General features: G+C 32.3%; 1 protein-coding gene across 3 annotated transcripts in view; it reads left to right on the top strand.

Annotated features, from left to right (window-relative positions):
• The window catches only part of LOC148599385 (DNA topoisomerase 2-alpha-like), a 47,896-nt gene extending 31,519 nt beyond the window's left edge, over positions 1-16,377 (top strand). For 2 of the 3 annotated variants that reach the window (XM_088559821.1, XM_088559822.1), the window contains exons 22-33: positions 703-800; positions 1,867-2,007; positions 2,710-2,793; positions 3,325-3,522; positions 4,112-4,274; positions 5,262-5,432; positions 6,819-7,011; positions 8,436-8,503; positions 9,092-9,217; positions 12,481-12,612; positions 14,639-14,838; positions 15,514-16,377. In XM_088559821.1, coding sequence (XP_088415947.1) covers positions 703-800; positions 1,867-2,007; positions 2,710-2,793; positions 3,325-3,522; positions 4,112-4,274; positions 5,262-5,432; positions 6,819-7,011; positions 8,436-8,503; positions 9,092-9,217; positions 12,481-12,612; positions 14,639-14,838; positions 15,514-15,654 — 1,715 coding nt within the window. In that variant the 3' untranslated portion in view covers positions 15,655-16,377. The remainder of the gene's footprint in view (positions 1-702; positions 801-1,866; positions 2,008-2,709; positions 2,794-3,324; positions 3,523-4,111; positions 4,275-5,261; positions 5,433-6,818; positions 7,012-8,435; positions 8,504-9,091; positions 9,218-12,480; positions 12,613-14,638; positions 14,839-15,513) is intronic. The other variant, XM_088559824.1, reaches the window with a different exon arrangement.
• The last annotated feature ends 1,709 nt before the right edge of the window (positions 16,378-18,086 follow it).

The raw sequence follows: 18,086 nt of genomic DNA, 5'->3' as shown, positions 1-18,086 counted from the left end.
CTGAGGCACTTAAATATATGGGTTTCCCTGTATTAGAGGAGTTCCTATGATATTGGACTGTCCTTTATTTCAGACAGGTCATGTAGAAACAGTTGGAGTACAAATCAGTATAAGTAAGAATTCTGAATTGGCATTTTATGAGGCCTTTATTCACGTATTAAGTTTTAAAAAAATGGGAAAGATGTCCAAAAAAACTTCACAATTATTTTACATGGAACTTGTCATGTATTTACTGCACTGTGCCCACTTAAAAGAATAATTTATATAAAATGTTCGGGAAAAAGACGCTGAGAGATTCCCAATACAGTGAACACTGTATAAACTGAACCCCTTTGACTTTAAAATTGGTTTGGTGTAGACAGTTGTTCAATTTTACAAGGCTTAAAATACTGTTAAATTGGTATGAAAGGGACTTTCTAAAGTGTCTGATTTGAGTTTTGGATTATTCAGGGTTTGGTTTGGACAGGTTTCACTGTATTTGTACAGTAATGTTCCTGAAATTGAGAGCTAATGGAGGGTTGAATCGTCAGGATATGGTGTGTCTCTGCACACACTGTTCTTCTTAGTTATCAAGGGTTATTTCAACTTATTGCATGTACCATGAACACATGATATGTTTATACATTGCATTTGTAGTTCATACATAGCAAATACTATCAAGTTATGTGACATGGTAGTTACTTAGTATTCTTTAATTTAAAGAAAACAAGGCCAAGAAAAACTTGATTGAGACCTTAGTGAGGAAAGGATACGACTCTGATCCAATCAAGGCTTGGAAGGAGGCACAAGGAAATTCAAAGGTAACCACAAGTATGAAGGACCTAACTTAATGTGCAACTTTGGTACTTTACTTAAATTTCGTTATATTAACAATGAATTTGATTGTATAAATGTGAATTTTTCTATGATCTATTCTAAATACCTTACCTCTATCTTATCTTTAAAACTTATCTGAAACAAATACAGTTTAGTGTATAAAGATATTAAGAAAAGACAATAGAAAATATAGCTAAGTTTGGAAAATTTGGTTCTTCAATCTTAGATTATTTTAGCAGTAGAACTAATTTTCCTTTTTTAACAATTTTACTGATAAAACTCTATTTTTCTCTTACTTGTGAGTGTGATGGAGGGCAACTTTTCCAACATTGGCGTATAGGTTAAGATTTTATGTTTTCTGATGAGGTCGGTTTAATATGAACCCAATATGCTAGGTCAGTGATATTTGTTATGCAGTTGCATTAGCATCATTGCATTACAGTAATGGTCTATTGAGTTTGAAATTTCTTATGAAGGTTTAAATGTTAAATTTTCTGATTAAGTCAGTATATCATAAAATACTCATGCTAGGTCAATGATATTTAGTATATAGTTGCATATGCATCACTGTATCACACTTCCTTATCTGTTTCATGTATATGCCCCCACAGTCACTATCAAATATTGAATAACAGGTGATGCATATCTCAGTGATAACAGTTTATTTAAGTGGATTCAACTCTTCTAATATTTTATTTCTGACTTTCATAAACTGAGTAAAATGATGCCTATAGTTAATGTGATGTGAGATTGTTACAAAAATATGTTTGTGCTTGAGTGGGAGATTTTCTCAGCATGATATAGTGCCCAACATCTTGTTTGTGTCAAACTGTCTGTCTATTTCAAGACCTTCACAATTATTTCTATTCTTAATGAATGGATTAATTTCCAATAAGATATACATCAAGCTTTATATAAATGACGGATTAGCTGTAAGCAGTTCTATTTCATTGAATGATTTGCCATGTGAGTGAGGTGTATCTAGCACAACCTGTGAGGTATGTTTAATTAAAATTCTGAATTTACAGTACTAAATGAATATATTTTCAGGCAGAGGAAGAGAATGATGATGATGACGACAGTGATGAGCTGTCAGATTCTGGACCAGACTTTAACTATATTCTTGGTATGCCTCTGTGGAATCTCACCAAAGAGAAGAAAGATGAACTGATTAAACAGAGAGATAAAAAGGTGGGGTTAACTGTGTTCTATTGAACATTGATATACCTTGTTCGATGAAACATATATAAAAAGTGGGATTAAAAATGTTCTAGGACCAACATGATTTTCTTGTGCTCCTTTGCAGAATTTCATGGTTAATCTTTATTTTACTGTATGTATACTTTCAATTTTGTCAATGTCTGCCTATTTGTTGGGTTTGTACTGTCACGTTTCAATTTAGGTTTCCACAGGAAATCTGTAAATGGAGATAAAAATTTGGTGACTAAGTCTGCTATTCGAATTTTACAGATACTTTCTGAAAACTAAGATATTTTTTGCCAAAGAGAAAGTGGATTATCATAAACAACTTTCCCACATCAAATTTTCACTTAACATCAGAGGATTTATTTTCACAGTCTAGAGAGACATTATAAATCTTCAGTAACAAATTTAAATTTTAATCTAGCAGGCTGTATAGATGATACATTTAACATATTGCAATTTTGAAATATTCTATTTTACAAAATTTTTTTTTTAAATAATAATTGGTACCACTATCAATGCTTTAATGTTTTTATTCACCAATAAAAACAGAAATATTTTCTGTTTTCCTATAAATTAAATCCCATCAAAAATTTTGTTTTATGTAAACATTGTTACATGTAATATGAGATTTATGCTCTTTGACAAGAATGTTTTGAGTAAAGAATACTTGTTCCTTTATATTTACAGAAAGAGGAGTTGGAAAAGCTGAAATGTAAAACCGAGAAAAACTTATGGGAAGATGACTTGGAAGTATTCCTAAAAACATTGGATGTAAGCTATAGATAATCAGGGGGTCAAATAAGTAGTGAAGGACTGAAGACCTGCAATATTTTGGGAAGTAGACTACTCAGATCCCTCCCAACCTATCATTAATTCAGTTATCATATTTATATAGGACTTTCTTTTTCTTGGTGTTAAATTTTAGAGAGAGAAAAATCAAACATTTCCTATATCTTTCAAACTTGAAAGCTTATATGTTTTTTTACTGTTAAAGAACCAGTTTTAATAAAAAAAAATTAAAATAACAAAAAATCAAAGGAATATACAAAATGTATTTATGAACACATTTTTGATAATATTAGGGAGATCTTTCATTGTATGAGAAATAATTCTTGTGTGTATCATTTTCTCAGCTTATTTGTTTAATACTGCAAATTAATACACTACAGTAAAGAAGACTATCATTTTCTTATTTTTTTCAACCTTAAAAGTTTTGACGACATTATAAAGCAATTTTTTTAAGTCATGCACAGCATACATGATCTAATTTTGTCTAAATTATACACTAACATGTTTCTGTAGGAAGTGGAACAAAGAGAGAGAGAAGATGAGCAGACTGCTGGTAATAAAATGGTGAAGGTCAAAGGTAAAGCTAAACCAAGAAAAGTCATGGAACTACAAACCAAACCATCACCGATGGGACGAAGGGTTGTACCAAGAGTGGACTCTGCTATACGTAACAAAGCACAGGCAGCTGCAGCAAAGAAAATCAGGGACAAGGTAAATGTGAAGTGTTCATTAGTTTTTCAAATTGTCAACAGCATCCTATATATATGCAGGGTCTGAAACACAAAAGTGATTGTTGGCACTTAGATATAAATTCATTTAAAATCAATTATTTGATGGAAATTTCCTACTCTATTCCATACTTTGGAAAGATTTTATTGGCTTGGTAATCAATGATATATCATATAAAGATACAGTTTTTAAGTTAAAAGTCTTTTCATATTTACTTGATCAATAGTGAACAAAGTAGACCTTCTGCTGGAGACATTACTTTTTCAGTCTTTAGATCAGTTCATCAGTTGTCCATCAATAATATGATTGTAGGCTTTGCTTATGAAGGACACAGCTATTTGTCCTCAAATAACAAGTTTGTAGATAATTTTTCCAATAATTTTTCAATCAACTGAAATATGTGAGACATCCTTTAACACCTGCTCTTCTCCTGCATTTAAAATTCAAACAATGTTTTTTTTTAATAGCATTTTTGTTTGTTTTTGTGGTTCTTTTTTTTTTTTTTTTTTTCAAAAACATTTTTGTTGTTAATATAGAATGTTGATAGAAGTTTTAATTGTTTCTGATTTAGATAAAGAAGGGAGGAAAGAACTTGACAGAGGAATTTAAGAAGGAAGAAGAGGAGGAGGACGAACCAATGAGTTTGTTTGATAGACTGAAGAAAAAAGATAAAGGAGGAAAAGTACTGGATGAATTGTCTAGTGCTGAAAAACCTAAGGAGAAGAAAAAGAGATGTAGGTCGTCAATAACATTGTGTTTTAAGTCCCTAAAGTAATGTGAAATTCATTGTAAGATTTGATGTCACAATATGCTTTTAGATAAGATTTTTTAAGAAATTTTTAGTCAATTTTTAATCAGATGTAAGAGTAAAATTAGTTGAAAGTATCACATTATAAGATAACCTGTTGCATCATGTTTTACTTTACACTTTAATACAATATCTTGTAGGATTGACCATTGGTATTTTGGTTGGTTGTTTTTTTTTTGTTTTTTTTTAAGCCATATTTTAATGGCAATTTTATGCTATGCATCTGTCTTTCCATCTACACTTAGAGTGATTTGACAAATTTTGATAATTGGGCTAAATTACATTCACCATGTCTATCCATCCATTCGTTACACATTTTTTCATAGTTACTACAGGAGGGAATGCTTAATATTTTGCGTATTGCTTATTCATGATGACTTTATAAGTTGTCTCCTCTTTTCAGGTTCCTTGCTCTTCTACTTCCTGTGACTTTGTAGTTTATTAGGTGCTGCATAATGGAAACTCTGTAACAAATTTGTCAGCTTCTACTGGAGGGAATTCTTAGAAGTTGGTGTATTGCTTCTGCATAGTGACTTGTACTGTGTCTCCCTTTCCTAGCTTCAAATGAAATGGTGTGAGTGGGGGTATATATTCTTTGCAGGACTTTGTGTGAAACATCCCTGATGATTATTTAGAAATAGTAGAATAGTAGCCTGCCTGCCAGCCTGAGTCTGGCTATTTTTTGGCAGGCCTGCCTAATTTTAGCAAAAATTTATATAGCCATATAGTAAATATATTGGAAAATTGTATTCAGGACTGGCTAGAATTTGAGTGAGTATTCTACCCTGCTATTTATGAAACAAACAAGTGGCTGACAGTTCAAGTTCACAAAATATTCCCTTTCTATTGTACCCCTAGAAAGCTTGATTTACCTTGATGCCATTGATTAAATTTTTTTTTTTTTTCATTTTAGCTCCAAGAAAACCTAAGGAACCCAACTCTTCAGGTTCTCCCAAAAAAAAGAAAGGAGGGAAGAAGAGAAATCCATGGTCTGATTCGGATTCTGATGGTGACTCAGATGATATGGATGGTAGTTTCCTGGGATCTGTACCCATTATAGATAGAGGACCTAGGAGACAAGCAGGTTAGTTAGATAGGAGAGGGGTACTGATCCAACAGTGCGTCATTGAATCACAATCTTATGTTAGGATTCAGAAGTCAGGTTTTGATGGCTAAAAATTTTGTTTCTCAATCACAAACTATTTTATCTGCAGTTTAGAGCACTTTAGATTTTCTTAAGGGATAAAGGCTACTCATTAACTACAGATGTGACTGTCATTTTTTTTTTTTTTTTTTTTTTTTTTTTTTTGTAATGTAAAAAATAGCGAAAACAAGACCATGTCTGTACTGTAAGAATTACATTACACAAATTGGGTCATCAGCCAAGTATTGTGATGGGTATCAGGTCATGGCAGAACAAATTCGTTACACCCCTATTAGATACAGAACTCCAGCTGCAGTCAAGTGGACACTTTAGGGGGTTCAGATTAGTCTCTCATTGTCCAAAAGTCTAGGGCCATTTTAAATTTAAATCGTAAAACCCATCCAGTGAAAATCCAACTACTTAAGCAAGAATTTATATAAATTACGGATCTAACTGATTATAATCTGAATAGTCTCTTTTATGATCAGATAGTTAACAGAAAACACAGACTTGAACTCTTCCTAATTATTTTATGATTTGTGTTGCTGTTGAAGTAAAATCAGATTGAAACCTTTACTACTGAAAAATAATTCCCTAGAACTAGGGCTGTAATAAGACACCAACCTCTCGATACGATGTGCAGAGTTAGAAATAGTAGCCTGCTTGCCAGCGCAAGATTGGCTACATTTGTATTTTTTGGCAGGGCTGGCTAATTTTAGCAAAAATTAATATAGCCATATTGTAAATATATTGAAAAATTGTATTGGGGACTGGCTAGAATTTGAGTGAGTTTCCTACCCTGCCCTATCATGACACACGGGTGTCGATATGATAAATTTTGATACAGTACACAACAGCATGTTGTCATATATGTTTTTTTTTTCAATTTGGAATGAAAAATATTCAACAAATTTAATACAGATGAATTTTGTTGAAGCCAGGTTTCATTTATAGCCCATAAAAATATTCAACAAATTTAAAAACGATTAAATTTGTTGAAGCCAGGTTTCATTCTTAGAGTCTATAACTTTGAACGTAACAGAGATAAATGGATTTTTCCTCACAAGACATGTCCTACTTTACTATTTGGATATTAATTTCATTCATTGTATGAAGAAAAAGTTGTATTTTGACCTGTATCATATTGTATCTAAACCACAGTCAAATGTATGATATTGTATCATGACCAAAAGTATCATGATACATTGATATTGAGATAGTTTCATCCCTACTTAGAACTTTAATGCATGTTATTTTAAGGCATTTTGTTTAGTATAAAATTTAAAAAAAAATAATGTTTGTATTACTTTTAAATTAAATCTGCAGCTCAGAAAGCCCAGAACCATTTTAATGTTGATTCTGACCAAGAAGCCATTCAGTCAGATAGTGATATAGAAGACTTCAAGCCGACAAACTTAGAAAATGGCAGTTATGAGCCAAATAAGATTTCTGATGATGAAGACATTCTAGGTGCTGCTAATGATGACATGGATGACAGTTTTGGTGCCAAACCTGCAAAGTATGTTTTGTTATTCATTGTTCCCTGTGTTTGGGTTAAATTTTTATGCCTCCATGTTTATAGACTGATAGTCAATTATTCACACTTCATGCAAATTCTTTTAGCAATTTAATTGAAACTGTGTCCATCTATTGAAGATCAGTTTCTGTACAATTTTTATTGATTTCTTTCTCTCTCTTTTTGGGGGTTTTTTCATGAGTTACAGGCTTTGTATTATTAAAAAATTGGGAGTTTATTTTCTCATTTTCTTTCAGTAAAATTCTTACAAAATGCTTTCAGTAATTGGTATGAAGAATTAGTAAGCTCAGACCTGATTTTTCTGATGCTTGAAAGCTTTTTTTTAAATCAGGAATTTACTGTTATGGTTCTTTTTTTCATGAAATGTTTACTTCTGATTTTGGCTATTCTGCTGTTTTGGTTGGCTCCAAAAACCAGGACTGTAAACTGTTTGGAATGTCTATTGATGAAAACTTCATTTTTATTTGTATAAATCTTCTATTTCTTTTCCTGGCTATTATAAGAAGGTGTGATTTTCAAGTCTTTCAGACATTTTAACCAAAACATTATTTAAGCACAGCTCCTTTTATTTTATCTGTATGATTGATTTTATAAACAGATTTAAACATGTTAACACTTTTCAAAAATGTAAAATGATATTTCCTATAAAATATGACAGTTTTGTGTTTAATGATTAATAATTTAATTTGATTGTTTACGTCTGGACTAGATCGGTTAACGTCTGGACTAGATCGGTTAACGTCTGGACTAGATAGGTTTACGTCTGGACTAGATAGGTTATTTTCTAAGTCAGTACTGTGAAGTCATTTAAGTTAACCAGTCTGCCATTTAATTCCAAACTGAATAAGACATTGATGAATTGACAAATCCTAATTTTGACTTTAATTGATTAGAAATTGACTTTTAAGGATTGTTTTTAATTTTTTTTCCCCTAAGTTATGCTTGTATAACCTGGTCAAAAATTCAAAGTGGGCTCCATTTTTGGAAAAAATTGACAACTTGCAGTTTACCCAGGATTGTTATTTTTCCTGATATCTTAATAATTGAAATTGGGGATATCACTAGTGAGCCATTTCTCACTGATTTCTTGTTTTATATTTAATTCTAATCCTGTAAAATCTTGTCTGATAATGATGTAGAAAAGCAAGATGAACGTCAGAAATAATACATATTTTATATCCTTAGGCACAATTAAAAATATACTAGTATTACTTTCCTGACTCTACAACATAAAATAGGGTAGGTAGGTAGGTAGGCTCCATATTGTTTTTAAAAAATAAAGTACAAAAAAATAATAAAATAGGAAAAGTTAATAAAAACCTTTGGGTAGGTAGGGAGATGGTAAGCAGTTAAGTTTTTAGTTTTGGCCTTATATTTAAAAAAGAAAAAAACTTGCTTTACTTCAGAAAATCAAAAGCAGTTATAGAGTCTGATGAAGAAGACCCATGGGACAAAATGATGGCAGCAGAAAAAGGTATGGATATCATCCTAAACCTAGAACTCTGTATGAGTATGGCGAATGTGTTTATGTCTTAAGCTTTGTGGGCATCATTTGCACTATGTTCCTCTGTACACCCCCTGTGAATGTTCTAAAGCAAAATTTGAAAATCCTGTAAAAAAATGGAATTTGGTACCAGTATATAGGATCAGTATGACTTAGGTCTCAGCTTCGTATTCAATTCCTATTTACACATTGTTTTGCAAAAGATTAAGTGGAAGCATCTGTTTCCTTTGAATATTTTTTTTTCACATTTAAGTATCTGTCTTCATAAAAATCAGAAAAGAGGTGACTCATGCACATCAGTGCTCATTGTAATTATCTATTGCAGGAACTGATGTTAACTCTTTTTGGACTTAGTCCATTTGAGCTACTTGTCCAAGTTATAAACTTGGTTTCCTTTAGTAAATGTATGTTAAAATAAATAAAATTTAAATTTGGTTGTCCTTTTGGCATTTAACTAAATATACTTGTCCAAGGCACTAAGACAACCCATAATGTCAAACCATGCAGAATATTTAAATTCCATGTGGTTATTTGATAAGATTCATTTCATCATTACAGCTAAATCAAAGCCTGTAGAGATTGACAGCGATAGTGATAGTGGACCTGTTCCCAAAAAGGCACCAGCAGCCAGTAAACCTGCAGCTAAACCTAAAGCTGCTCCTAAGAAAAAGGCAGAAAAGAAAGGTGAGATATACTGTACTGTTTTTTTTTTCTTTCTCAGAGCAATTATGGCGATTAATTTCTTGGTTTTCAGGCCATTTTTCATGAAATAAACAGAAAAGGAAGGGATTTTTTTAACTTGTTCATTCCCTAATTGATGATGAATGTTCTTTTATGTTATTAATAGGAGAAATGATGGAAGAACTTTTTGGTTATATCTCAATGATTTCCATTGATATGGAAAGTAATACACATGTAAGGAGACTAAGGAGGTTGTAATAGGGGTTAAACTTATTTAATTGTAGTAAGAATTAGATAGGCAATTCTTTAACATTCTCTGATAAAATCCTGATTTGAAAGGGCTATTTCCAGCTTGAATAAGATAAACGGTACATGGTCCCTCTTATCCCAATCGAAAGGAGGGCCTGAAAGCTAATAATTTAGCTTAGGCTATAACAAAAAAATTCCTAGTTTCTCATCAAACATTTTCAAAATTGGGAGCGGGCAGGCAAATTTTATATTTTATGAATTTAAGTGAAAAATGCTGTCAATTGGGAAGAAGTTGCTCTGAACTAGGAAAAAATATCAAAATATAATTTTTCTGGGGGGGGGTTGAAAAAAATTGGGTCAGGAGGGGATGAGAAACTGAGATATTCTTTATTATGGCCTTATTTTGGTCTCCTTAGAGCATGGTCTATAATGTAGTAGTTGTAGTATGATGTGTTGTAAAAGTTGTGTATTCTAACTGGTGTAATCTTTTCAGCAGTTCTTAATGTATTGTGTGATCTTGGAAATCTGACCTGTGGAATGACATGCCAGAAACATTTGGAATAAAAATTTACATTGGAGTTTTTCTAGCTAGCCAAACTGGGAACAAAACATTTTCAGACCTGTTGACCACTGATTTTGATTTCTTTTTTGGGAGGGGTGTCTGCTTTTTAGCTCACCTGGCCAAAGACCATGTAAGCTATTGCCATCACTTGGCATCCGTCATCGTCATTAAGAATTTTTCAAAACTCTTCTCCTTTGAAACTACTTGACCAATTGGAACCAAACTTGGTATGAATGTTTCTTGGGGTATCCTGCATACAACTGATGTGGGGATTTTTGATCTGTCGAAAAACGTGGCCGCACTTACTAAAAAAAGAACATATGGGTCAAACAGTAGTTTTTCGCATATATCTCCAAAACCGTTACGTTTGGCCAAATTCTGACAGGGTAAAAGTGTTCAGCATGATGAGATTTGTCTGCCGTCAAATTTTATTTTAATCTAATAAGCCATGTTGGAGTTATTGTCCTTTTTCAAGGTTTTTTTTTTTTTTTTTTTTTTTTTTTTTTTTTTTGTTTTTTTTTTTTTTTTTTTCTATTTTTAATGTTATTCCTTCTTTCAGAACTCTTCTCCTCTGACACCAATTGGAACCAAACTTACTTTGAATGTTCCTTGGGGTATTGTGCACAGAACTAATGTGGGGATTTTTGATTCATCGAAAAACATGGCCGCCATTACTAAAAATACAACATAGGGGTCAGACAGCAGTTTTTCGCATATATCTCCTAAACTGTTAGGTTTAGCCAAATTCTGACACGAGTGATCAGCACGATGAAATCTATCTGGTCAAATTCTAGTGAGAATTTGTTGGCCTATGATGGAGTTATTGCCCTTTTTGGATTTTTTTTTTCTGTTTATGATGTTATTACCTTAAAAAATCTCCTCAGAAACTGCTCTACAGAAGTCAATGAAAGTTGGCATTTTTGTTTTATAGGGTATCCTTAACAAAATGGCCATTTGGATTTTTGATTGGTCAAAAAACATGGCTGATTTTTCAAAAAATAGAACAATGGCGGTCAGACAGCAGATTTTTGCATATATCTCCAAAACGGTTATTTTTAACCAAATTCTGACTTGATAAAAGTATTTAGCATGATGAGATCTATCTGTGGTTAAATTTTGGTGAAAATCTGTTGACCAATGTTGGAGTTATTGCCCTTTTTGGACGTTTTTTTTGCTGTTTTTGATGTTATTACTTCAAAAAAAATCTGCTCCCCAGAAACTATTCAGCAAAATTCAATGAAAGTTGACATTTTTGTTTTATAGGGTATCCTTACTGAAATGACTGATTTTTGATCACTGAAAAAACATGGGTTTCTAAAATATAGAACAATGGGATCAGACAGCAGATTTTTGCATACATCTCCAAATCTGTTAGGTTTAGCCAATAGCTTTCAATTGATGAAATGATCCTTATTATAAGGCTTACAAATGTGTCCAATGAATCAAATGGAGTCAGAATTGTCAGACTACTCCTTGTTAGAGTTATTGCCCTTAAAAGGCAAAAAAAGGTGAGCAATTCAGGCTCCTGGGAGCCTCTTGTTGTCTGTTATTATCCCATTGGCCCTTTTTGCTCATTTTTCTATGACAATATTTATTTCAATACTTGTACATTTATGAGTTTTCAAACAATACAGAAAAGTTAAACTATCGAGGTTTAATATACTTGGAACATTTCATGTAAGACTTTCATACACGTAAATCCTAAACACACCAATGAGACTTATGTGCAGGCAAGTGCTGTGAAACAATGCATGGGTCAACAGGTTTAGAATTTTGTTATGAGTATTTTTATTGACGAAAAACACTTCATGCATTTAACTGATGTTTATCATCTTTCATTTGGCTTATTTAAGTGCATACGAGGCTAGTTTTAGTTAAAGCCTTGGTTAGCTTTTTCACCTATATGTACTGTGAAAGTACTTAAATTAGTGGATACCAATTTTCATGGATTAGGGAAGAAACATAAGTTCATGGATTCTTGAATTCATGGTTTTGAGGTTTTCAGTATACACATCAATTGAAATCTTCCATTCGATGAGAACCAAATTTCATGGATTGGCCTTCCCATGAAAAACACAAATATTGGTACCCGTGAACAATTGTACTTTCACAGTATTTCACATATTCTTTGTTCTTTTTTTACTTTAATGATTCTGTCATTACCCACCATTATCTATAACCATTTTATTTGACATTCACTGGTCAGAGGGCAGATCTCACCATTTTAAAGACAGAAGCAATTCTCATCAATCTGTTCACCAAAAGCTTATTCCTCAATGAAAATCTTTGTATGTCAGCTCATTATTAGCAATTCGTTAGATATTTTTTTGTAAATTTTTATCATGAACTTTTTTCACAAGAATGGGTGAAAAATCTGTTGGGAAGAATTACTTGCCAGCAATAACTACACATTGACTAGTATATCATCTTTCCTTTTTCTTTCCATCCTAATCAGCTGACCCTAAGCAGCCTTCCATATCAGATGCCTTCTCCAAACCAGCAGTCAAAAAAACTAAGTTGTTAGCAAAGAAATCCAAGGCTGTTTTCCTTGGTGATGATTCTGACATAGAAGAAATTCCTGAACCAGGTGTGAAGTTAATGCATGATGTTATGTTGGCTTTGCTTTGTGCATGTACAAGTTAAATTTGCATGTAATTTATATGGAATTTTTTATTTATTTAATTTTAGTAAGTCGATAATAGTGTTAGCGACTTCTTGCACTCGTAATTTCTGTATTTCATATTCACATATGATTTGCATAAATTTGTAGTTATACGTCACATATTCCTGCAGATCTTCGAATTTTTCATCGCCACAGCGTCATAGTTCTAGCTTCATAAAAGATAAAAATATACCTCTTAAATATCATACACGTGTGTTCTACGTGTGTTTCTTGCTTGTATGAGAATGGGAAGTTTACATGAAATGATGGGTGAGCTTTGAACATTATCCAGTTTCCAATTCAGACACTGAGGCTAGTTACAAGACTCTATAGGTCATATACATTAGCATGCCCTGATATTTATGAATATATTTATGCCAGCTGCTTAATCTGGTTCATAAACTAGTTCCCTGTCAATATCATAAACGACCCAAAGATCACTACAACGTACCTTTTTAAAAACATATCATACACATGTCTATGCATGTTTTTTGCTTGTATTAGAACGGGAAGTTTACATTAAAAGATAAAATGATCAGTTAGCATTGAATTTATGTAATATTACCCAGTTTCCAAATCAGACTCAGGTGTTCATTGCAGTTGATTATATAAAGGTCATGTATATTATCAGGACATCTATATCTATATATAGCCATTCGGGTTATAACGGTTACGAAAGAGTTTGCATTAATATCAAGAGAACCAAGATTTTAGTGGAAGTCACCCGTTTTTAGAGCATATCGCATTTGTATTATTTTGGATGTTTAAAGTATGCCAAAATCAGTGACAGTGAAAATTTGACGATTAGCAACTTTGAAGACTTCAGTCTTTGATTGGTTCCTGTTTTTGTATTAAATCAAAGATATCTGACGACTCCTATTCAGTGTAATTGCTCTCGATAGGCAAAATGTGATGTTTTTAGACATTTTCAGCCAATACCTTGAGAACTATAATAGATAGAAACTTTCAGTTGGTGAAATGATCCTTATAATAAATCCTAGGAAAGTCTTCTTGAGTCAAAATTGTTTTTTGACAACTTCTTGTTTGAGTTACTGCCCTTGAAAGGCAAAAATTTAACCAGGTGAGCGATTCAGACTCTTGGGGGCCTCTTGTTTCAAATCTCCTGCTTTATCTTGTTACTTTAAGTACGGGCTCTTTGTGGTTGTGGTATTAAGTATGGTTCCATTTAAAAGTCATTGAGGGAATGATACACCACTTGTATATCATTATATAGATTTTGACTGGTCATATCAGATCTGATTTTTTCCCACTTTTTTGTGGAATTGCTTGTTTTCCAATCCAGATTTTACCATTATGATTCCTTTTTATACTGTATATTTACTTCCATATTGCCAGTTACCACTTAGTTTGTTTACCTTGTAAACTCAGGGTTGTCATATTTTAAAGTAAAGTTTTTGGTGGAATATTTTCCAATACTTTTTCGTACCAGATTTTAATTAAATTTTAGCAGTAAATATCTACTAAACTAAACTTTCACTGAAAGTTTTGGTGTTGAAAACAAATTCTCTTAGGCATCCAACAGAGTTTCTTGTAAAAACATTTTTTAGTAAAAGCTATGTATTTGCCTTTGCATAACTCTGAAATTGGAACTGTACCTCTTGTTATATGTTTTCTGTCAATTAATTAATCACAACTAAACTCAGAGCTGTATCAAGTTTAAATTTTGGGTCCCTATTTGGTCCTTTTGTTTAGGGTTGGACCTCTGGAGGTGTATCAAGCTGCATTCTTAGATTAAAGGATTTTATTTGGTCTAGTACTGTAAATTTAGAACTTGCTGTATGTCACCCTCAGTTATAGCAGGCCTAGAAGGCACTTAATTCAGTCTGCATATTCGTCACACTGATGGGTTATCTGCACAACAACATGCTCACTTTTACTTGGATAAATGTAGTACATACATCAGATTAGTAAAAATTCTATTACTTTGCAGAAAAACCTCCAAAGGAAAAAAAGCCAAGGAAACCAAAGGCTGTTAAAAAGAAAAACAGTTCTGACATGTCTGGTGATGAAGATGATATGTTCAAACCCAAGAAGAAAGCTGTAACAAAACGACCTAAGAAGGCAGCTTTCTCTGACTCGGACATGTCTGATGAAGAATTCATACCCAAGAAAAAGAAGGCCCCAGCAAAGGTACTATTATTGTTACATCATTTATAGGGATGGAGCGTCAGCAATGTCCTGTCTGAAACATAAGTTGTTCAAAATCATTGTCGGTAATGATGTATGTAGTTCATAACTAATTGTTTGAACTTTTAATAAAATTCTTAGCAGGGGTTTTCAAAAACATGATTTTCTTCAACTTTAAAGACTTTTTTTTGTTGGCTTTGTAAAATTATGTCTTTTTCAAGAAGTATCACATATTCCTGCTTGTCAAGACATCACAGTATTGTAATAGTATAATACTGCCAACCACATTGATATTAGAGTACAAATAGCTCCGTACCTCATAGGCAAAGCTTAAAAATGGCAATTTGTACGTTGTGGATTTTGGTGATCATCCTGGGCCGTCATAAAATTTTCTGCTTATCACTGTATATAAGGACACTGATCCCTCAATAGAAATTTGATAATAGTTCAATTTTTGTAAGCTATTCTTTGCCACACCAACATTGAATAATTACTCTTTTATGTTATTTTTATTTTTTTGAAACTGTGTACATGCATACTCCATAATAACAAATTATCTAGGATTGTTTCTTTATGTGGTTTTAACAAGAAAGTTCCTGTGGTAATCACTGTCAAGATAATTTGCTTGGCATTTTTTCCGGATCCCATTTTATTAACATTTTAAACTAATATTTGCAGAAGAGGAAAGATAGCGATGATGATGATGATTTTGACTTTGACCCAGACGAAGTTAAGGAGTATGTGCCTAGGACAACAACAGGCAGGTCACGTAATACTGTCAAGTATACATTTTCAGATGATGAGGATGAAGATTTTTGAACATTATAATAATCTTTCTGTGGATAAACACTGACTTCGTGACAAGTCTTGCAGAGGTTGTGTTGAAGTGAAGAATTTATGTGGACTGTATGGTCTTGTTGTCTATGTTTATAATCACATGACTAAAAGACGCAAAAAAATGACATAAGTATATTAAGATTTGTATTTTTTATTTAAAGCTGTTTTAAAATACTACAAATATGTCAAATTGATAAGGGTGATGTATAACATTTCATTGTTTCATGTAAATTATTTTGAATATGCATTGATTGTACAGTTTCATAAATTTTTACAGACATTTTAATTTTTAATTCAATACATTCATAAACAAATTTTTAAAGGAAATCTCAGTTTTATTCATTATCACTGTTTGTATATATATTTTCATGTAAGATATTATTATCAAGTTGTAGATCATTTCATTGGAGAGATATAGGAGGGGCTTAATTAAATATATTTAGTAAAAAGGTTAAGTTCAGCTGTCATCTGAAGAGAATAATGAGTGAGATTGTATTTGTTTCATCATATAAGTTAGTATACTGAATATATCATCTTTTGTTGTGAATGTGTTGCATAATTTCTTTTTTTACATTCTACTTTCACTTCCACTTTTAAAACTCATGGAGCAACAGAAATGTATGTGTGTATGTATGAAGATGATCGGTATTTATCACAGCCCTATCATGTACTATTGGAGTTCACATTAAACCTGGCCTTAAGTTATGTGACTTGTTTTTTTTTTATCCAGTCAAGTTAGGCCTTCTGCATTCACCTTGTTTGTTAATCATACCCCTTTAAATGAAGACATTCAAAGGTTAATAGGAACTGTCTTATAAAAAAATATCTGTCTGTCTTGTAAGCACAGTTCCTGAACTGATGAATGGATATTGATAAAACTTTAATAAAGGGTTGACTTCATGCAGATAATGCTTGAAGAAAAGTTGTTATTGCTCATGCTTTGAAAGGGAGGGTGGATAATGACACCAAGTTCCAGTTCAGGAGATGTCATATAGGTTTGTGAGTTTTAACATTATGTTTTTTTAAGGTTGTCTCCTCTTTTGTCCCCCACCACCATGGAGATACTGGTGACCATCACACTTGACCTTTAGGTTGCAACTCCTCAGAAACTGTTACACAAATTTTGTTCATATATTGTATGGTTATCAGTCATCCCAAATGTCACTTTTATTTGACAGATTTTACACTAGAGTTATTGGATTATTTGCACCTCATTTTTTTTTCTTGTTGGTTTAGCAGAAGACATTACCTTTTTGTGTTATAGAAGGTTTAGATTTGTAAAATTAATAAGTATATTGATCATTAAAAGTTGCTCAATTTTCTCAAGTTCAGCTGGTCAACAAAAGATTGATAAGGGCTATTGTCTTCACTCCATCATTGTTTACTTTAAAAAAAAAAATAAATAAAAAAAAATTAAAAAAAAAAAAAAAGATCTCTACTACTTTGCCGATTCATCCTTAGCTGATATTGATCTGACAAAACAACATGGTCATAATGTCATTTATATAACACCCAGGTAAAACCTCTTTGAAGGGCACATTGTCTGTCTTCCTTTCAATACTTTTTGACCCTGACAAACGCAATAAGGCCAAAAAGTTTGGCCCATATCCTTTTTTTTTTTTACATTGCATTTGTATATAGTTCCTTTTTACCTTATAAAGATGGCTTAGTTATTCACTTTTCATTCTTATTTACAATTAATCTAAGCCACAAAAAGATTGCAGTGGTACAATGGTATGATGCTGTTGTGGTCCGTAGACTCTTGGTTTTTCGTGCAATAACTTTGATATTTGGAGCTCATTATACAATTTTATAACAATGTTTCAAACTACACAAGTAAGGCTGGTATCGATTTAGAGTGTTATAGCCCCAATGGTTTAGCAAAAATAAATATTGATTTTGGGTAATAAAACTTTAACATTTTAGAAATTATGGGCCAGAAACATACATTTTCCTGATGTCCAGACAATAACTTGATGAATAGTGAATGGATCTCTCTGAAGTTGTATTACAAGGTGCTGTACCACAAAAGGAAGACAGATTGATTTTTGGGTTCTGACACAAGCCAGTAAAAATAAGTGACCAACAACAAGTATTTTTTTTTTGTATTTCTGGATGAATGAATGGATCTCATTTATTTTTTACTACAATGCTCCATAGCGCAAAAGGAGGACTTGGATTTACTTTTGGGGTTCTGACTTTAGCCAAGTAAGCATTTGTGATCACACAGGAGCCAGAACCATTTTTTTTAGAATTTTGGATGATAATTTAAGTAAAAGGGAATGGATCACTTTGAATTAGTACCATGAGGTGCCACACTTTCAAAGGAAGACAGGGATATTGATTTTTAGCGGTATAGACTTGATCCTTATGGGGTCATAAATTACCAGCTTTAAATCGGTTGAACAATTTTG

The sequence above is a fragment of the Perna viridis genome, chromosome 13 (genome assembly GCF_037379345.1).
Source record: "Perna viridis isolate PV_CMFRI_1.1 ecotype Kerala chromosome 13, ASM3737934v1, whole genome shotgun sequence".
Classification (NCBI taxonomy): Eukaryota; Metazoa; Mollusca; class Bivalvia; order Mytilida; family Mytilidae; genus Perna; species Perna viridis.
This window is presented reverse-complemented; position numbering and strand designations above follow the sequence as displayed.